The 22,178-nt window shown below is 39.4% G+C and overlaps 1 protein-coding gene across 2 annotated transcripts; it reads right to left on the bottom strand.

Moving 5' to 3' along the window:
- Positions 1-1,361: 1,361 nt before the first annotated feature.
- On the bottom strand, positions 1,362-20,481 carry LOC149768406 (putative disease resistance protein RGA4). Of its 2 annotated transcripts, XM_089929191.1 has the most exons (5): positions 19,334-20,481; positions 15,739-18,651; positions 15,085-15,592; positions 14,798-15,000; positions 1,362-2,834 (listed from the first exon to the last, which is right to left on the bottom strand). In XM_089929191.1, the coding sequence occupies exons 1-5, from the start codon at positions 19,682-19,684 to the stop codon at positions 2,766-2,768; spliced, it is 4,044 nt and encodes a 1,347-aa protein (XP_089785317.1). In that variant the 5' UTR covers positions 19,685-20,481; the 3' UTR covers positions 1,362-2,765. The 2 variants fall into 2 exon arrangements, with proteins under 2 accessions (XP_089785317.1, XP_089785316.1); XM_089929190.1 differs by having other exon boundaries at positions 14,798-15,592.
- Between the last annotated feature and the right edge of the window lie 1,697 nt (positions 20,482-22,178).

The raw sequence follows: 22,178 nt of genomic DNA, 5'->3' as shown, positions 1-22,178 counted from the left end.
CCCATGTTGCAATCAGTTGCATCATCAGATATTGGAGATACAGCACTATTGTCTGTCCGCTGGAACTATGAGATTGCAGAATTAGAACCATGCCCTTCATTGGTTTCTCTTTCTAGTTATGTGCTTATCTCTGTATCTCACTAATTATATGCTCTTACTAAAAAAAAACAGCTAGAGAAAATTTCTAACACTAGGAAAAAAAAAAGCTTCACATAAGGAAAAAGATTAAAAAATAGTTAGGGAAATATTGCAGGATTGCCTGGGAAGCGAGGAAAAGAGTATTGAAAATGGACTTCCATCTTCAAGAAGCAATATCCCAAACACATAGGCTTTTAGAGTAGGGCTGAAAATAGGTCCGACATAATTTGACAACACCATTTCCGTCCAATATAATTTGACAGCACCATTTCCGTACCCAAATCGGATCACAACACCATTTCCGTATCCAAATCGGATCAGTCTCAAATTAGAAATTTTGATATTTAATCAGATCCGGATTTGAATTTAGATATCTATTTATAGATTTTGATTTCAAATATTTTTTCAATCTAGATCCTAGTATTTGGTAAAAGATATAATAAAATATACTGTATAACCCAAGATTCAAGCCAACATTCTTTGGTTTGAAAGGCAAGCCTTCAACCACTAGTCTACAACATGATTGTTGCTTTATATAAGTAATTTATTTTATCTATCCATAAGTAACGTTCAATATATGTTCTCTATTTTTTATAAAAATCCTTTTTCTCTTTGATAAAAAATGAAAATATTTTATTTTACTCTTTATGATATTTTCAGTATTAATAACTTCTATATATTTTCTATATCTATATACAACTTTTCTTACAAGCTCTTTAAAAATAGATAATTGATGATCTAGACCTTAACAAGGTAGGTCTCTGTGCAGGTTTATAAATAATCTTACCTTAAATCCTTAGTTATCTGTGTATTGTTGCAATCTTTATGATTATATAAATTAATATCAATTTTTATCACTAAATTCTGCTAAAAATTTGATTTATAGCCAAATAGTATTTGGCTTATATTTATATTAAGATATTCAAATATGGATACAAATAATACCCGGCATATATCCATATCCATTCAAAATTAATGACTACGGATGCACTTAACTCTAAATTATATCTGTATCTGTTTAGAACAAATATGGATGCTAATTTTGGAATCCATTTAATATGTATATCCGTACACATATTCATTAAAAAATAAGTTTTTCTGATCACATCTTGTGTTTCATCTATAGCAACTAGAAAAGATTTGGATTAATTTCTAAAGCCAAAAATATGATAGTTTTAGCAAATGTAGCAAAGAATTAGAAGTGCTCTTTTGCTCAGAAAAAAAAAATGTAGTACTATCGATGCGTTAGGTCCTATTACATCACTTATTAGAAGGTCAAGCTGATGCTTAAATTATGAAATGGCAAAAAGGGCTATAAGTTGTTTGTCGTTTCTCTTGTCCATGTGAGTTGGACAAGTCTCGCTAAAACTACCTGTCCTCAAAAAATGGATTCCTGTTTCTTAAATTTATTCCAAAAGAAAATGGACTTCTTCTTGCAAATAGAATGCCTTGCCCCATCAACTCGAGATTTGCTATGCAATTGGGGCAGTAGCTGTCACGCCCCGAACCCAGCACCTGGGTCCGGTACGTGACTGGCCGCATGAGCCCTAGAGCAGTTTCCTAAAGATAATGCAAGGCCTAAGATAAACAAAAATCCAATAAATCCACAACTAATTAATTAATTCAAATTGATAAATCTGACATATCCAAATAAACAAATTAGTTCAATTACAAGATCTTCAAATGTTCATCGATATCAAAGAAGGATAAACAAACTAACTAATTAATGACTCTGGTACTCGCACTCTACGCCCATCCCATCCAAATCTATGCATCATGCAACTCTGATTAAAAAAAAGAAGAAGAGGGAGTGAGCTTTATAGCCCAGTAAGAATCCTTACACATCCATACCAACACAATAATAATATGAATTTGACAACCATGATAAATCAATGCACATATCATAAAATCATATACCGGCTATCAAAAGCTCGAATAATCAATATAAATATGCAAGTCAAATGTCAACAAAAATCCAGCCACTCAAGTGTGATACGTCATAGGATATCTCAAAATCTTCAATTAATGTTTTCAATGCTTTTTCTTTCCATTCTCTATTAACTTGATCTGGATCAATTATCTTTCCGACTTTGGGCTACATCCCGGTCACGTTTTCTGCCCGTGACAGGGCAATCGATAATAGTACATTTTCAGCCTATGACGGGGCAATTGATAGCATCACATTTTCAGCCTGTGACGGGGCAATTGATAATATCACATTTTCAGCATGTGATGGGGCAATCAATAATAACGAGATAAGCCCAAAGTTTCTGTTCATTTAATCAATTCGCAAACACACATTAATCCCTTTTTCCACTTTATTTCCGACCTAGACTAACCATGGTCACGTTTTCGGCCTGTGACAGGGCAGTCAATATAATATGGTTAGTCCATACCACCACATCCATAAATCCAATTATGCAGGTATAGGTTATACATATACATGCATCTATCATAATACCAATCACAAACCAACACGATCAAAATATAATTTAATATAAAATATTTTTGCTTTGTCTGGATCATAGCATATCAACATATATGGTGCAAAAATATTTATATCATACAGAATTGGCGTACAAGGATTCTTACCCTTTGTTGAAAACTCAGACAACTAATCACCGCCCTCACGGCGATCTATGAACCGGAATGCGCAGGACTCCGTCCAGCATCCTCTCGTCCAATAGATTATTTTTCTACAAAATCAAGTAAATATTAAAATTTACTCAAGATAAATGACAACTTAGAACCCTCAAAACACTAATCTCCCTGGATCTAAGTTTAGAGAAAGAGAGCCCAAACTAGAGATAAACTAGAGAGAGAAGGAAATATAATAAGAGAAAGGGAATGGGAAGCCCCTTTCTCTTTATCTCTTCTTTCTTCTTCCCGACGGAAAGGGGAGAAGGGGGTTCGGCTGCAGGTGGCCCACGGCCGGCGACGCCCCATGGTCGTCGGCCTATGGCGGTGCCGGCGGTGCCATGTGTAACAACCCAGGACCTCACCCAAAATGGCTAGCCGGAAGTTATTATTTGGGTTCTTTGATCCTGTATAAGTACCCAAGATCTACCCAGTAAATAACCGATGTGGGACTAAATACATGTCTGCACGGATCCTCACATATTCTCCTCATTTAAGCCCTAACGTCCTCGTCAGGCTAAGGGTTCAAATCCATTCAAATCTAATCACAAACACCACGATCAGCCTGTGGTCAGCCCCAATAGATCCATGCTGCAGTGTTCCCTAGTCCACATAGGTTATGGGCCGGGTCCGCTCTGATACCATTTGTAACAACCCAGGACCTCACCCAAAATGACTAGTCGGAAGTTATTATTTGGGTTCCTTGATCCTGTATAAGTATCCAAAATCCACCCAGTAAATAACCGATGTGGGACTAAACACACGCCCGCACGGATCCTCACAGTAACTCTATGGCATGAAGGCAACTTAGTTAGGATGAGTAGTGCATCTTATTATGTCATGGGAAAATTATACATATTGTTACATAATGGGACCCAGTAAGTATACATCTTCCATGTTCAGAAGAGAAGCAACATAAAGTTGCTGTTCGCCCTTATCCTTGAGGAGTCAATCATCTTCCCTAGGACAAAATGCATGATTTGCAGGAAACCAGGTTCAAGATTGGAAAATATTATCTATGACATTCTGCCCAGAATGTAATTGGCAATGCATCTTTTTCCAATTCAAAGTTGGCATCATATGCCTGCCTTTCTATCTTGTTTTTCATGCATTTTTGAGATGGTAGTAGTGAAAGAGTAGATGCCCTATAAGCCAATCATTTGATGGGTTTTTCTTTTTAATCCTCCAAATCATGTACTTTGACACTCGATATATATCAATAAAGGCATTGTGTTTGATCATTTGCTGCTTATCTATTTTATTATTGGATGATGAACCCCATAAATTAGGACATTGGTTTTAAGGGTTATGATGAGATCATACCAGTGAGACCTAAAATCCTAAAATCCTAATTTAGAATATTCCCAGTCAAATTGGTACATTGAGTCGGGGATCAATATTACCGGAAAGACTGGCACATCTTATGTATGCTCAATGTAGAGGGTGATTGATCTCACAATCACTTGTGTGAGACACTAATACAAAGATGTGGGTGCTCATTAGAGGAATGAGTTCACTGAAATGACCAGCCATGAGAACATCTTATGGATTCTTACTTAATTATCAAAAGATGGTTCTCATAGTGGGAGTTGTGCAAGTGATCCTTAGACCTGAGATCACCATGGTACCTTGTGCACTTGAAGCTATATTTTGGTTTACCCTCATTCACGACATTGCGTTGTGTACGGGGTATTCTGGATATGGTGGATTTTGTACGAAGGTTGTGAGTAGGTCAACAAGGAATCAGTCACTTCTAGTAAGAGAAGGTAACATCCTACTTACTCTAATCTTATGATGATTCACGAAGCCTTTGATCAAAGCAAAATGAATATTAGAAAGAGTTTCTAATGTTTCATTGTTTGAATTATCATATAAAAGATTGAGAGAGACATGAATAAGTGATTGAGTTTGATATTGATCCATACTCGAGCACTTATTCAGGATGTAGTATGACTGAGGGATTGAATTGCACAGTAACTTTCCACTGAAGGGTATGTTTGGATTTGTCCAATACATTCCTCATCTTCCGGGTAGACATGATACGTTGCTAGACGTCAATCATGTCTTGTGGGTTGATCGGATCAAAGAGTTTGATTAGATCAAAGCATCAGAAAGGTTCTGATTGCTAAGTCAGGTTTAGCACTAAATTGAACCTAAATTGGATTAGAGGTATTCTAATCAGGTTAGGTCAACTTGCACCTGCACCTACTGCTGGCTAAGATAAGGAACCCAATGGGTCACACATAAGGGAATTGATCAAGGGTCTAATTGGATTAGATCATGTTTGCAAGATGAACATGCTAGCACGTGTTGCAAACCCTAGCTCCTGATTCAAATTAAATTCGAATATGATTCTTAGATTTGGTTGATCTAATATGATTAGATCATGACCTAATATGGGTTAGCCAAGAGTTGAAACCCATTTGGCTTTAATTAGACCTGATTTGATTAGGTTTAATGTTTTCTTTAAGTTGGTTAAACCCAATTGGATTGGGTTTGATAGGGCCTTCACTTCTGGACCATTGGATCGCTTCCTGGATGAAGGATCTGGTCCACTGGTTGGCGCCTTCATCTGGACCATTGGATGGCTTCCTGGATGAAGGATCTGGTCCACTGGTTAGCGCCTGAATCTGGACCACTGGATGGCTCTCTGGATGAAAGATCTGGACCGTTGCTCAGCGCCTGAATCTGGACCACTGGATGGCTCTCTGGATGAAAGATCTGGACCGTTGCTCAGCGCCTGAATCTGGACCATCGGTGATGGCATCTTACTTCTGGACCATTGGATGGCACCCTGGATGATGATGTCTTGATCTGGACCATTAGATGGCACCTAGATCTGGACCCTTGGCTTTGGTTCACTGCATTTGGGCCCTTGGATCATCAGGATTTAAGAGGGAGATGTGAGAAAGAAGTTGATACACCCTTCTCCTTAGCACCCCATCATGATGGGATGCATCTCTTGGCACATGCCTCATCATGATGAGGTGTGTGGATGGGATGCATCCCTTTATGATGCATCCCTCCATCTCTTATAAATAGGAGGTGCCTTGGGGTTCTAAAGATCATCCAAGAAAAAGCCTTTCCTTCTCTCTCCCTTATCCCTTCTTTCTTACAAGTCTCTCTCTTTTGTCCTAACCCAAGACAAGAGGGTCTTCTTTAGGACAAAAAGGCTAGCGAATGTTTTAGAGGTAGAAAGGAAGAAGTGAAGGAAAATCAGCCAATTAAATCCTTTGGAAGGATTGAACAATTAGAATCAAGTTTTGGTGGAGCTAGAGTCTTGAACCCATTCCTGTGTGGATCAACATCGGAGGGTGAACATTTGGGCACCTTAGGACATCTTCAGACATATTGGATATAGCGTGATAGGTATTCTTCTATACCAAGATTATATTTTCTACATTATTTGGTTATACTATTAAGGTGATCTTGGCTTATTAGGGTTTCATATAATGGGTTTTATAAGAAAATTTTATAATCCCGTATCTTCCGCTGCGCCCTAGGGCACTGGGAAACCCTAACAGTGGTATCAGAGCCACCCTTAATCAGTTTAACCAAATGATAATACATGCTATTATCTTGATGCTATGAGATAGCTAGGTTGTTTGTATGCATGATTAGTTTATGCTATGAGATAGTGTTATTTCATGTTGTAGCACAGTATAATTGCTAGTACTAAATTATAGAATGTGCAATGAGACCAATATAGTAGTATGAAAACTTTGGGCTGACCCATTCTGGAACAATCGACTCAGTTGGTGTCTAGGAAGGAAGCCACAGGTGGTTACTTAATTAGGACCTCACTCTCTGAGTGAGGGGTGCCTCCCACCTGCTTTCCTGGCCAATTATTTGATTGTCCTTTATGGTTGAGCTTAATGTTAGTAAGATACTACTATTTGAAAGCCCTCACTAAATTCATAATTAAGTCGTAGTGTTAATTGCTTTAAGCTGAGCCATTCTGAATCAATTGACTAAGTTGGTGTCTAGGAAAGAGGCTACAGGTGGTTATTTAATTAGGACCTTACTAAGTAAGGAGAGCCTCCCATCTGCTTACCTGGCCAACTATTTGATTGACCTCCAGGGAAAAGCTAATTGCTGATATAACACTATAAAGGTCCTTCCTTCATGCTTAGATATTATTATGTCAATATCTATGCTAGCTTGTTGTGATTCCCACAAGGCTAGTATTAGGGATTGATATTGTAATATCTTGGTGCATATGATGCATATGGCATATTTTAATATGTTGCCTTGTTGTGATTCCCACAAGGGCAGCATTATTCAAATATGACTGTATAAAAATGAAGGGTTTGACTTAACTAGACACAATAGTTTGTTGTGATTCACACAAGACTATATGTGTGCTAGAGGACAGAATAAAGTTGGGAATTGCATGGGATGCAATTGGAAAGAGTTTCCTACCTTTGAACTTATAAGGGCTTGTTGTGATTCCCACAAGGTCTTTTATAAGGAATTTGGATCTCAACCCCACTAAGAAAATTAGTATTTTCTCGTTCATCATACTTGAGGGTTATGATATTCGACAAAAATAGTGGGAGTAACAATTAGATAAAAGTCCTTGTCTGATTGAATACATGTCATCATGATTGGTCTGCTTATATTAGTGTTCTTTGTAATTATAGATTAATTCTGCAAAAATGGCATCTTCACTCTCACTTAGAGGTATCTTAGATACAAACAAATTGACTGGTCCCAACTATGTGGATTGGTTGAGAAATTTAAAGATTGTTCTCACACAAGAAAAACTTTCCTACATTCTTGAAACCCCTGACCTAGGGTCAGCAGGGGAAGATGCAACTGAGGAGGAATTGGCCACATATCGTATGTGGAAAAATGATAGTTTGACTGTCAAATGTATCATGCTTGCTTCTATGAATAATGAATTGCAGAGGCAGCATGATAGCATGGATACTCACTCCATACTCCTTAACTTAAAGGAGTTATATAGTGAGCAGAGCAGAACTGCTAGATATGAGATATCTAAACAGTTGTTCCGTGCTAGAATGATCGAGGGATCATCTGTGCAAGACCACTGTTTAAAGGTTATAGACTTAATCACTCGATTAAGTCAACTTGGTTTTGCTATGGACAGTGAGCTCAGTCAGGATTTGATCCTGCAATCACTACCCGACTCATTCTCGCAGTTTGTCGTGAATTATCACATGAACAAACTGAATTCCTCCCTGCCTGAGCTTCTAAATATGCTGAAAACAGCAGAGTCTCACATCAAGAAGGACAAGGGTCCGATCCTTCTTGTTGGTGAGAGCTCAAAGAAGAAGTCGGGCAACAAGGGTTCAAAGAAAAAACTAAACCCTAAGAGTCGCATCAAAAAGAAGAAGGGAAAGAAAATCTCTGGACCCGGTACCTGTTTCCACTGTGGCAAGACGGGGCATTGGAAAAGGAACTGCAAGAGCTTTCTTGCAAGTGTGAAGCCTGATGCAAGTGTTGCATCAAAAGGTATGTTTTTATTACATGCCAATATGACATTAAGTTCTTCTGATTCTAATTCATGGGTATTGGATACCGGTTGTGGTTTTCACATATGCAAATCTTTGTATGGACTGCAGAAAATTAGAAGTCTGAAGAAAGGTGACTTCGAGCTATATGGCGCTGGAGGAGAATCCATCCAGGCTGAAGCTGTTGGCACCTACATACTGGAGCTACCCTCCAGAAAGTTCTTGAAGCTAGAAGACTGTTATTTTATGCCAAAAATCATTAGAAATGTAATTTCAATTCCTTTGTTGCTTAAGAAAGGATTCGAAATAAATGGAAAGAGCAATGGTTGCTCTATTTCTTTATCTAATGAGTATTATTGTCATGGCACTATGGAAAATGGTCTTTTAGTATTATGTCTTAATAATGTTATGTTTCATATTGGCAAAGATAATAAAAGAAAAAGAGAAAATATTAATAATACCCTCCTCTGGCATTACCGATTAGGTCATATTAGTGAGACAAGGTTACATAAGTTGTATAAAGATAAATTCTTTGACCCTTATGATTTTGAATCATTAGGAACTTGTGAATCTTGTCTTATGGGTAAAATGACCAAGTCTCCATTCTCGGGACATGGAGAAAGGGCAAGTGAGTTGTTAGAACTCGTACACACTGATGTGTGCGGTCCTATGTCAACTCAAGCTAGAGATGGATACTCTTACTTCATCACATTTACTGATGACTTATCAAGGTTCGGTTTTGTGTATCTAATGAAACATAAATCCGAAGCCTTTGATAAATTTAAAGAGTATCAAAGTATGGTCGAAAAACAAACTGGAAAGTGTATTAAAATCCTTCGATCTGATCGAGGAGGAGAATACCTTTCTAGTGAATTTTTAGACTATCTTAAATTAAAGGGTATACTCTCTGAATGGACACCTCCATATACGCCACAATTAAATGGTGTAGCTGAAAGAAGGAATCGTACCTTATTAGATATGGTACGGTCCATGATGTGCTTCACAAATCTTCCAATTTTCTTTTGGGGACATGCCCTAGAAACTGCTGCATTACTATTAAATAGAGTACCATCTAAGTCTGTATCTAGCACTCCATATGAGATATGGAAAGGAAAGAAACCTAATCTTAAGTATCTTAAGATATGGGGTTGTCATGCTTATGTCAAAAGAAATTTTGGACATAAGCTAAGTGCTAGATCGGACAAATGTATATTTGTAGGTTATCCTAAAGACAGTTTAGGATATATCTTCTATGATCCTACCGAACAAAAGGTATTTGTTGCTAGGCATGCCACTTTCTTGGAAAAAGAGTTTTTCTTAGAAAAAGGCAAGGATAGAAGAATTGAACTTGATGAAGTTCAAGACCTACAAGGTGAGACACATAATAATCCTCAACCAGATGTACCCATGGAAGAGGTACAACCACTACACACTACTCCTCTCCGAAGGTTAGAAAGAGTGCGAAATGCACCTAAGAGGTATGGATTTATCATTGAGAATGATGAAGCCCACATCATTGATAACGATGACCCTCTGACCTATTCGGAAGCTGTCAAGAGTAGGGACTCTGACAGATGGCTAGACGCCATGAAATCCGAGATAGATTCTATGTATACAAACCAAGTGTGGACTTTGGTTGATGCACCTGAGGGAGTGATTCCAATAGGGTGCAAATGGGTATACAAGAAGAAGATAGGAGCTGATGGCCAAGTAGAAACCTACAAGGCCAGGCTAGTGGCAAAAGGTTTCAGGCAAAAACAAGGCATTGATTATGATGAAACTTTTTCGCCAGTAGCTATGCTCAAATCTATTCGGATTATCCTTGCTATAGCTGCATACTATGATTATGAGATATGGCAGATGGATGTCAAAACCGCCTTTCTTAATGGTCACCTTGAGGAAGAGGTTTATATGACACAGCCAGAGGGATTTGTCTCAAAAGGGAGAGCAAATCAAGTATGTAGGCTTAAGAAATCCATTTATGGATTAAAGCAGGCATCTAGGAGTTGGAACATCCATTTTGATATGATAGTCAAAGAGTTTGCCTTCATTAAAAATATAGATGAACCTTGTGTGTACAAGAAGACTAATGGGAGTGCTATTGTCTTCTTGATATTATATGTGGACGATATATTGGTCATTGGAAATGATGTTCCAATGATGCAATCGGTCAAGACTTGGTTATCAAAGAAATTTTCTATGAAAGACTTGGGTGAAGCATCCTATATACTTGGTATAAGGATCTATAGAGATAGATCTAAAAGGATGCTAGGTTTGTCCCAGTCTAGGTACATAGATAATGTGCTGAAGAGGTTCAGCATGGATGGAAGTAAGAAAGGTTTCTTACCCATAGGACATGGCATACAACTCTCTAGGAAGATGTCTCCTAAGACATCTGAAGAGAGGAATAGAATGAGTTCTATTCCCTATGCTTCAGCAGTAGGGTCGATCATGTATGCTATGTTATGTACCAGGCCTGATGTAGCTTATGCCTTAGGTATGGTAAGTAGATTTCGGGCAGATCCCGAGGAGGATCATTGGAAAATTGTGAAAAGCATTCTCAAATACTTGAGAAGGACTAGAGATGTTTTTCTGATTTATGGAGGATCAGAATTGAAACTAGAAGGCTATTCAGATTCTAGCTTTCAATCTGATCCAGATGATAGCAAGTCAATCTCTGGATATATTTTTACTTTGAATGGTGGAGCTGTGAGTTGGAAAAGTTCCAAACAGCAAACTGTAGCTGACTCAACTACTGAGGCAGAATACATAGCTGTTAGTGAAGCTGCTAAGGAAGCAGTCTGGATGAAGAAGTTCATCACAGAGCTGGGTGTAGTTCCTGAGATTGCCGGACCAGTCCCAGTTTATTGCGATAACACTGGAGCAGTTGCACAGGCTAAGGAACCAAGGTCTCATCATAGATCCAAGCACATTTTGAGACGCTTCCACCTTGTTCGAGAGATAATCGAAAGACAAGACGTCAAGATTGAACGAGTAGACACAAAGAACAATATAGCAGACCCATTTACTAAAGCTCTACCACAGCAGCAATTCAATCGTCACCTCGATTGTATGGGGTTAAAATATAAGGGCGATTGGCTTTAGTGCAAGTGGGAGATTGAAAGAGTAGATGCCCTATAAGCCAATCATTTGATGGGTTTTTCTTTTTAATCCTCCAAATCATGTACTTTGACACTCGATATATATCAATAAAGGCATTGTGTTTGATCATTTGCTGCTTATCTATTTTATTATTGGATGATGAACCCCATAAATTAGGACATTGGTTTTAAGGGTTATGATGAGATCATACCAGTGAGACCTAAAATCCTAAAATCCTAATTTAGAATATTCCCAGTCAAATTGGTACATTGAGTCGGGGATCAATATTACCGGAAAGACTGGCACATCTTATGTATGCTCAATGTAGAGGGTGATTGATCTCACAATCACTTGTGTGAGACACTAATACAAAGATGTGGGTGCTCATTAGAGGAATGAGTTCACTGAAATGACCAGCCATGAGAACATCTTATGGATTCTTACTTAATTATCAAAAGATGGTTCTCATAGTGGGAGTTGTGCAAGTGATCCTTAGACCTGAGATCACCATGGTACCTTGTGCACTTGAAGCTATATTTTGGTTTACCCTCATTCACGACATTGCGTTGTGTACGGGGTATTCTGGATATGGTGGATTTTGTACGAAGGTTGTGAGTAGGTCAACAAGGAATCAGTCACTTCTAGTAAGAGAAGGTAACATCCTACTTACTCTAATCTTATGATGATTCACGAAGCCTTTGATCAAAGCAAAATGAATATTAGAAAGAGTTTCTAATGTTTCATTGTTTGAATTATCATATAAAAGATTGAGAGAGACATGAATAAGTGATTGAGTTTGATATTGATCCATACTCGAGCACTTATTCAGGATGTAGTATGACTGAGGGATTGAATTGCACAGTAACTTTCCACTGAAGGGTATGTTTGGATTTGTCCAATACATTCCTCATCTTCCGGGTAGACATGATACGTTGCTAGACGTCAATCATGTCTTGTGGGTTGATCGGATCAAAGAGTTTGATTAGATCAAAGCATCAGAAAGGTTCTGATTGCTAAGTCAGGTTTAGCACTAAATTGAACCTAAATTGGATTAGAGGTATTCTAATCAGGTTAGGTCAACTTGCACCTGCACCTACTGCTGGCTAAGATAAGGAACCCAATGGGTCACACATAAGGGAATTGATCAAGGGTCTAATTGGATTAGATCATGTTTGCAAGATGAACATGCTAGCACGTGTTGCAAACCCTAGCTCCTGATTCAAATTAAATTCGAATATGATTCTTAGATTTGGTTGATCTAATATGATTAGATCATGACCTAATATGGGTTAGCCAAGAGTTGAAACCCATTTGGCTTTAATTAGACCTGATTTGATTAGGTTTAATGTTTTCTTTAAGTTGGTTAAACCCAATTGGATTGGGTTTGATAGGGCCTTCACTTCTGGACCATTGGATCGCTTCCTGGATGAAGGATCTGGTCCACTGGTTGGCGCCTTCATCTGGACCATTGGATGGCTTCCTGGATGAAGGATCTGGTCCACTGGTTAGCGCCTGAATCTGGACCACTGGATGGCTCTCTGGATGAAAGATCTGGACCGTTGCTCAGCGCCTGAATCTGGACCACTGGATGGCTCTCTGGATGAAAGATCTGGACCGTTGCTCAGCGCCTGAATCTGGACCATCGGTGATGGCATCTTACTTCTGGACCATTGGATGGCACCCTGGATGATGATGTCTTGATCTGGACCATTAGATGGCACCTAGATCTGGACCCTTGGCTTTGGTTCACTGCATTTGGGCCCTTGGATCATCAGGATTTAAGAGGGAGATGTGAGAAAGAAGTTGATACACCCTTCTCCTTAGCACCCCATCATGATGGGATGCATCTCTTGGCACATGCCTCATCATGATGAGGTGTGTGGATGGGATGCATCCCTTTATGATGCATCCCTCCATCTCTTATAAATAGGAGGTGCCTTGGGGTTCTAAAGATCATCCAAGAAAAAGCCTTTCCTTCTCTCTCCCTTATCCCTTCTTTCTTACAAGTCTCTCTCTTTTGTCCTAACCCAAGACAAGAGGGTCTTCTTTAGGACAAAAAGGCTAGCGAATGTTTTAGAGGTAGAAAGGAAGAAGTGAAGGAAAATCAGCCAATTAAATTCTTTGGAAGGATTGAACAATTAGAATCAAGTTTTGGTGGAGCTAGAGTCTTGAACCCATTCCTGTGTGGATCAACATCGGAGGGTGAACATTTGGGCACCTTAGGACATCTTCAGACATATCTTCTATACCAAGATTATATTTTCTACATTATTTGGTTATACTATTAAGGTGATCTTGGCTTATTAGGGTTTCATATAATGGGTTTTATAAGAAAATTTTATAATCCCGTATCTTCCGCTGCGCCCTAGGGCACTGGGAAACCCTAACAAGTAGTCCTTGGTATCAATGATGATTTCTTGTTTTAATCTAAGTTCTTTCCATATTTAAGGAATATTGGAGAGTGGTTTGGTACATATATAAGCTTAGTTAATATAAGACAAGTCTCACCTCTCCTGACTATTGTTCTGGTATGCAAAATGCTGGAAAAAAAAGAGAAAGAAAAGATCAATGCACACACATGACATGTTGACACCTAGAATATCAGTTGTTCTAAGACCAATCCTAAGATCCACGCTTATCAAATGTATACTTGTAGATTTTGATAGGTTCTAAATTCTTGTAGCATTGATTATTGTAGGCATCCGGATGTCATAATCATTATAATCATCAAGCCTTTTCCCAACTATTTAGAGTCGGCTTTATGGATTCTCAATCATCAAGTATCTAAGCCTTTTCTCCATATCTTGCCAAATCAAGGTGTACTCATGAATGGGTTCAAACGAATGCTTAAAATTTCCGAGCTTTATATAGACATGTAAAATTCAAGGTGTACTCATGCCTAGTATATGTGTGTCATGACCCAAAAAAAACAGATTTCTTGTGTTATCATAAATTTGCAAGCCATAAAACACAGCAGGTAGCAATGAAAGCTATAAGTCCATTTTATAAACCTCAGTGTTCAGCAAACACAACCACAACAATGGAAAAGGCGCACCTAAAGATGCTTCTAGCCTGAACCCACTATATTACTGGTGACTATTTGCGAAACCACTCCCTTTGTATGGTGCTACCAGTTAAGATCATTTAGTAGTGATGCCAGGATAATGCCAACAAATAAACAATCAGGCTGGACAAGTAACTGACTTGACAAGTAACTGACTTTAAGGAAGATGTCAGCAATCAAACTTGGTTAATGTTGACCAAGGATTTAGATATCGGTTCCCATACTCATGCCAAACACCTGCTGGCACAGCATGCCTGTGTGCCATGCCGGTGCATGTTTAATTTTGTATCAAAGCAAAAAAGAAATTAAAAGAACTTAAAAGGTTTTCTTTAGTTAAAAAAATTAAAAATAAATTTAACAGGGTTGTGCCAATCTATACCGATGGTTCTGTATTGTTATGTACTGGGGACTGTGAGCAGCAACCAGAAGGAAGCCCGAGCTGTAGAAATTGACCCATGTTGCAATCATCTACTGCATCAAATATTGAAAATACAGCACTGTTAATATGCTCAATCTTCACACAATCTGACACTTGTTTCTCCTGAGTTCCATCATCAATTGTTTCTTTGTTCTCTATTTCCTCTGTAATGATGGATAAAAAAACAGAGCAGTTGGTGCCAGTACAATTATTGATTTGGCAATTAGCCAAAATGCAAGTATAGCTACCTGCAATTTGGACAGATGAAGGAATAGATGGCTGTCGATCATCTTGTGGAAACCAGAGTTGAGGGCATTGTTCTATTCTTAAGATTTTTGGGAAGAAAAGGAAATTCAGCCCTCGCACCAGTTCGAGTTTAGGGCAATTAGCAAGCTGCAGCTCCTCAAATGCATCTCGATTCTTCTCCGCCAACGGCAAATCCCTTAGGTCCTCACAACTATCAATCACCAACGACTTAAGCGTGGATGGGAAAAGAGAAGATGGCAGGTAGTCGATTTTCGGACAGTCCTTTATGACCAAGCTTTGAAGAGATGGGAGCCTGGGCAGGTACCATAGCGGTGGGAAGTCTGTGCAACCCCATATGGTCAACTCTTCAAGTACCAAAATATGGAATCTTCTCATTTGGAATCTCCAACAATTACCGAAATAAAGATACTCAATGGATGTCAAATCATCAAACCCACTCATTATGTTCTCCCATGTGTTCGATATAGTCAGCTTGTTGCCTGAAGCAACCTGGTACGTTAGCAAAAGAGAATCAGAGAACTCTATTGGTACATGAGTTTCATACAAAAGATTTTAAACAAACAATCTGAGAATCTACGATTGTGTAAGTCTTCAAGTGATTAATCGGAGCACTTCAAATTTAGAATGGAGAGTACCTCAATGCACTCGATTCTTTGTATTTGGCACCAGTTACTCAATCCAGGGCAATCAACAATTTTCACTTCTTCAGGCATAGATGAGAGTCGATCTTCTGTCGTGATCCAAAGTTTAGGACATTTTTTTATAATTAATCCTTTGAGCGAAGTAAGGTTTTGCATCCCCGGTAGTGATGTCAACTGTTGGCACTCCTCAATATGCAGATATTGAAGATTGGATGGCAGTCCTTCCTCTGATAAGAGCCGGAGTTGAGGACAATTTCTTATACTTAATTTTCCAAGAAAAGTAAGGTTTTGCATCCCCAGTAGTAATATCAACTGCTGGCACTCCACAATATGCAGATCTTGAATATTGGATGGCAGTCCTTTCTCTGATAATAGCCGGAGTTGAGGACAATTGTGTATAATTAATCTACTGGGAGAAGTAAGGATTTGCATCCTCGGGAGTAATTGCATCCCCACGTAGCAGCACTCCTCAAAAAACGGATTTCGAAGAATGTATGGCAGCCAATTTGATAAGAGCTGAAGTTGAGGGCAATTTTGTATAATTAATCTTCTGGAAGAAGTAAGGTTTTGCATCCTCGGCAGTGATGTCAACTGTTGGCACTCCTCAATATGCAAATATTGAAGATTGGATGGCAGTCCTTCGTCTGATAAAAGTCGGAGTTGAGGACAATTGTATATCTTCAGATCTTTAAGCGAGTGGAGATGATGCAGCCCTGCTATGGATGTGAGTTGCCGACAATCAGAAATGTGCACCCTCTCAAGCATGGATTTTGATATGGGTGCATCTAGTTTTCCAAGAGAGTCGTCATGAATGTATAGAGGAAGGGAGCTTATTTTTTCACAATCCTTTATATAAATTTCTTGAAGTGATGCAAAGGAGAAAGGATCTCCCACCCATTCCGGAAACTTGGAACCACCATACCCATGTATAAGCAACATTTTGAGGTTGGCATGAGGTTGGAGATACTCGAGCATGGCTTCCTCCCATTTTTCTTCCATTGGGACATCCTTATTTTCCCCTGAAAAAGCTTCTAGATGTAGTAATCTGTAATATTGCTCCTTATGATACGGATCATTTATGCAGTCAACCGCATTCCAATATAGACCCAACTTCTGAAGTTTATGCTTGTGTTTAAGACTGGCATCCCTGGCATCCTCTATGTTGACCACGTTCCTGAGCCCTGAGATGATGAGAGTTTTGAGGTTCACCAAATCCTTTAGCTGTGCTATCTCACCCTGCAATTTATAACATCCAAGAAAGCTCTGAAGTTTTGTTAGTTTTCGGATCCCAACTGGCAGGCAGAGAATTTTCTTGCTCCCAAATTCTAGGTGGTGGAGGTTAGTAAGGTTGCCTAGGCCATCTGGCAACTCTGCAAGATTCGGGCAATCAAGAAACAATATCTGTAGGTGATAAAGGAGGTATATTGATTCAGGGACCTTCTCAATTGTGTCGGATGAGATACGTAAGTAGCGTAGGTGCTTCAGGTTCCCGAGTAAATCTGGGATCTCATCTTTTATTTTCCAATAAAACTGTAGAGTCCGTAAACATCTTAGTAGCGGCAGATTCTTGATTATATTTGCGATTGCTATGTGATCTCCATACCAATACTGGATTAACAAGGACCGTAAGGCGCTAAAATTATACGAGCATGGTAATTTCACAAATATCTCTTTCACTTGCACGTATAAATGGCGAACCTCATCGGGGAGACCAGGTAGCTTCTTATCCACAATTGCCCAGCACTCATTTTCTGCAATAGATTTCGCCAGATCATGCATCATATCATGCATCTTAAAAAACTTAGAATGATGGAAATCAAAGAACGATCTTCTTTGCAAGTCAATGAAATATTCAGTGCCAATGTCTTCGATACTTCTTCTACCTCCACATGTCTGGATGTAACCTTGCGCCATCCACAATCGGACTAATTCATCTTTCTCAAATAGATAATCCTTGGGAAACATGGAACAATAAACGAAACAAGGTTTTAGACGGGCTGGCATGCGGCTATAGCTTAATCTAAGAGCTGGCAAAATCTCATTCTTCTCGTCGACTTCCCATATATCACTTTGTATGACATCCATCCAGCTATCTTCATCTGCCGTGTATCTCAGAAGGCTTCCTATTGACTTCACAGCCAATGGTAAACCGGAACACTTCTTGACAATCTGCTTACCCATATCCACTAAGCTTGGTTGTTGTACAGGGTCTTGACCACCAAATGCATAATGTCTGAATAATGACCAAGACTGCTCTGGAGACAAGCAGTCAGGATGATAAGGACGCACTGTCTGCATGATCTCGGCGACCGAATCATTCCTACAGGTCATGATAATTGTCACCGTTTCTGCACCAAGGAAGGGATTTCTTAAGCTCTCCCAACGGCTTTGCTGTTCATTCCAGACGTCGTCGAGCACCAGCAACACTGTCTTCCCCTTCAGCTTTTCCTTGAGAGTATCTTGAAGTTTGCTTAGTTGTGTAGAATCACATGAACTTCCAGGAAGAGACTCAATGATGGCCTTTGTTAGCCTTGGAACATCAAAATCATCGGATACACAAACCCATCCAGTTAGATTGAAATATTGTTTTACCTTGGGGTCCTTGTAGACCAACTGGGCGATGGTGGTTTTTCCTAGTCCCCCCTTGCCGACAATCGGAATGACGGAGACACCATTTCCCACACCCTCGAAAAACAGCAAATCAATTACCTCCTGCTTGTCGCGTTCCCTTCCATAAATACTCGACTCATCCACCATGTGGCTGGTTGGTGTGGGGTATGGAACTTCGAGGACCCGTCGCTCTCCATCTTCCTCTTTTAAACGGAGGCGTTCCCGATCCCGCAAGATCTCATTGAGCCTCTCCCTGATGTCCCTGATTCTATCCCCCATGCCGTCCGGAATTGAAACCTGTTGGTAGTTTAAATTTATAAAAAGATTTAAATTTTTTTAAAAAATAAACCAGACTTACCCCTGAATTTTAGATGATTTAAATACTTTAAAATACTTAGTTTATCCCCCATGCTGTCCGGAATTGAAACCTGTTGGAAGTTTAAATTTATAAAAAGATTTAATTTTTTTTAAAAAATAAACCAGACTTCCCCCTGAATTTTAGATGATTCAAATATTTTAAAATACTTAGTTTATCCCCCATGCCATCCGGAATTGAAACCTGTTGGTAGTTTAAATTTATAAAAAGATTTAAATTTTTTTAAAAAATAAACCAGACTTACCCCTGAATTTTAGATGATTTAAATACTTTAAAATACTTAGTTTATCCCCCATGCCGTCCGGAATTGAAACCTGTTGGAAGTTTAAATTTATAAAAAGATTTAATTTTTTTTAAAAAATAAACCAGACTTCCCCCTGAATTTTAGATGATTCAAATATTTTAAAATACTTAGTTTATCCCCCATGCCATCCGGAATTGAAACCTGTTGGTAGTTTAAATTTATAAAAAAATTTAAATTTTTTTAAAAAATAAACCAGACTTACCCCTGAATTTTAGATGATTTAAATACTTTAAAATACTTAGTTTATCCCCCATGCCATCCGGAATTGAAACCACTATGGTGGAAAGAGAACCACTTACCTCCTCCCCATCGTCGACCCCTTCCACTCGCTTCCTCTTGCGGGAAGCTCGGCCTTTTACTTGGGCTCGCAGTACCTCGTACTGGTACTCGTCCAGCACGTCGTCTGCTTCATAAGCCACTTCTTTAAGCTCCTTCAGCCAGAGCTTGACGGATTCGTCTCGTATCTCCCTCTCCTCCGCATCATGGAGCACTGCCTGGATCCTCTTCAATGTTCTCTCCAGCTTCTCCAGATCTTTTCGGACACTGCTGCGTGGATCCGATGACGAAGACGGCGAGACTGCCGATCTCTGAGCAAAGCCCAGTACTTGGCTGGTTTTTGATAGGATGGAAGAGAGGAAAGCGCTCGCCATTGCAAAACCTCGGTTTCCTCCTTGCTCTGCTCGGATCAGACACGGCAAACAAGGAAGAGGGCTTTGGCTTTTGTTCGCGGGACGAGTGAGCAGGGATCAAGTCAATGGCGAGCAAAGCACAGCTCTCGTTCGCTTGGCAAGCGAAAAATCTTACGACTCACTAATTAAAAAGAAAACAAAAATGAAAAGAAACAGACATAGACGAAAAGTCAAAAGAAAGAAAAAAAAACGTCGAGATCTATGCCCGCGACTATTGGATCATTTTTATTTCGCTTTGAGATGTCTAGAGGTAGGAATTTTTTTATTCTTTTGCCGGTAGACTGGAAACAGGATTTGGTGCATGTGGGACGGGGCAGGAAGGAAGTCGAACAGACGGAGGTTGACGGTGGGAGCTGCGGAGGCATACGAGGAGGGAAGCAGCACGTGCGACGCGATCCAGACGGGGAGGGAGTGCTGCTGGTCGAACAATTTGGTGGGTTTGCTTGATCCGCGTTCAATTTGTCCGGCAGAATTTGCTTCTTGGTGGCCTTGCCTCAAATCAGTACTTGTCAAATGTAATGTGTCCTTGCCCCATAATGCCCCTACTTTTCTCTCTTAGAGAGGTCCCTTTCTGGACAAATTCTTTTCCTTACCTTGACCCTGTAGTGCCATGCAATGACCGTTTCCTATTCAGCTCTTGCTTGACCAGGTAAACAGTATTGTCAAGCATTATCTCAGTTATTTCATCAGTTCCATGCGCCCTTTTTCTAGAGTAAATATTTTTCTATGCTTCCATTCAAGAATTATATTAAATTGAAGAGACTTCTTGTCTACCTTCATTGAATTCATATATCTTTGTTGAAATAGTACACTTGACAGCTATCTATTTCCATATCATTTTTTTAAATATTTTATACTTATAAAAAAATTATTATTAAAAAAAAGAGAAAGGCCTCATTCACTGGATTCGCCTTAGGCCTCCAAATATTTTGGGCCGCCCCTGATCTATGCCCGTTGTTCGTCCAATTCCTGTCTACCTAAAAATATGCTAGACAGATCGTTGTTAGAACCGACAAACAAAGTTTAATTTAATTACACTCTTACCTATTCTACTCGAAGAATAGTGGTCGTAAGAGGTCGATCCACAGGGAAGCGATTGGAGTTGCATAAAAATGTAAACGTTCACTCGAATTCGAAATCGATTCTTGAATGATATAAGAAAAACATTATTTCGAGGATGTTTGAATGATTCTCTAGGCTACCAGAGAATGTTTTCTACTTAAAATTGACGGAAAGATGGGTATTTAAATTCGAAATGCATTTATATATCAAAGAAAAGCTTTGGCATAAAATGGATGAAAAAAAATGCTAGAAAAATTCGAGACTGGAATATAGATTGCATGAAAGAAGATTTAATGTATTGCAGAACAGAAATTAAAATTGCAGAATAAATACAACTTTCTACCTAAATAAACTCTCAAAAATTAAAACTCAAAGAAAAACCTAAAATAAAACTAAAAATAAGAACAACATGCTCTGAAACTCAAAACATAACTTCTCAATTAAAACTTTCAATTAAACTAAAAAAATACATTGCTCTCATAAATAAAAAAAAAACTAAACTCAAACAGAAAACTTAAAAAAAATGCAATGCTCTGTTTTCAACTTCATTGAAAATAGAGCAATGCCTTCTCTCTTTCTCCCTCGTCCGCCTCTTCCCCTGTTTCTTTGGCCCTCCACCGAGCTCCTCTCCTCCTCCTTGGACCCGCCGGCCACCACCCAAAACCGAGCTCTCCTCCCCCTCTCCTCCCGTCCTCCTCTTATAAATCGCCGAAGACCTTGAAGCCAGCCTTGATTGCGTATGGAGAGGAGGAGGAATGGGCGCCTGGGATCGTGCGCGGGATCATCTCTTCGGAACGGACACGGGATCATGGGAAGGCTGAGACGTGGATTTCCATCTAGCTGGCGACGGAATGCTGAGAGGAGGCTGATCCGGAATGAAGAGTGCCGCAGGATCGACGAAAGGAGAAACGGATGCTGGGATTTCCTTCTTTGGGTGCCGGATTGGAAGCGAGAATCCTTGGATGCATTACTCGCGGAAGCTTGATCCATGGAAGCTGGAAAATCGCCGGGAGTGCAGAGGGGAGCTAATCTGGACGGACGTCGGTTTGGATGCATCACGGGAGAAGAGGAATGGGGCGTACGCATGGGATGAGATGCGGAAAGCTTGGCATTCATCGCGTGATCTAGAAATTGCTGGGAGATTGCGGTGGAGGTGACCAATCCAGAATGCTTGGTGTTGCCCAGATAGACAACCCAAGAGGAGGGGGGGTGAATTGGGTTTTAAAATAATTATTGCAATTAAAATGTCTGTGGATAACTAATTAATACTTTTTGCAAGTTAATTAATTAGATGCTATGTGCAGTGAATGAAATGAAAGTAAGAGATGACAAAGCAATCACAAACACAAAGATTTTATAGTGGTTCGGAGCTAACCCTTGCTCCTACGTCCAC

Source organism: Phoenix dactylifera, chromosome 2 (genome assembly GCF_051530095.1).
Source record: "Phoenix dactylifera cultivar Ajwa chromosome 2, Ajwa_hap1_PhDact_Kaust_v1.1, whole genome shotgun sequence".
Classification (NCBI taxonomy): Eukaryota; Viridiplantae; Streptophyta; class Magnoliopsida; order Arecales; family Arecaceae; genus Phoenix; species Phoenix dactylifera.
This window is presented reverse-complemented; position numbering and strand designations above follow the sequence as displayed.

What these genes read in the sequence shown, in the direction of transcription:
- LOC149768406 (XM_089929190.1), bottom strand. Translation starts at nt 19,684, where the DNA reads ATGGCGAGCGCTTTCCTCTCTTCCATCCTATCAAAAACCAGCCAAGTA. An exon ending in GGGTCGACGATGGGGAGGAG is followed by an intron (nt 18,652 to 19,333) that starts GTAAGTGGTTCT and finishes AACTACCAACAG; the next exon opens with GTTTCAATTCCGGACGGCAT. An exon ending in AAAGAATCGAGTGCATTGAG is followed by an intron (nt 15,593 to 15,738) that starts GTACTCTCCATT and finishes CTAACGTACCAG; the next exon opens with GTTGCTTCAGGCAACAAGCT.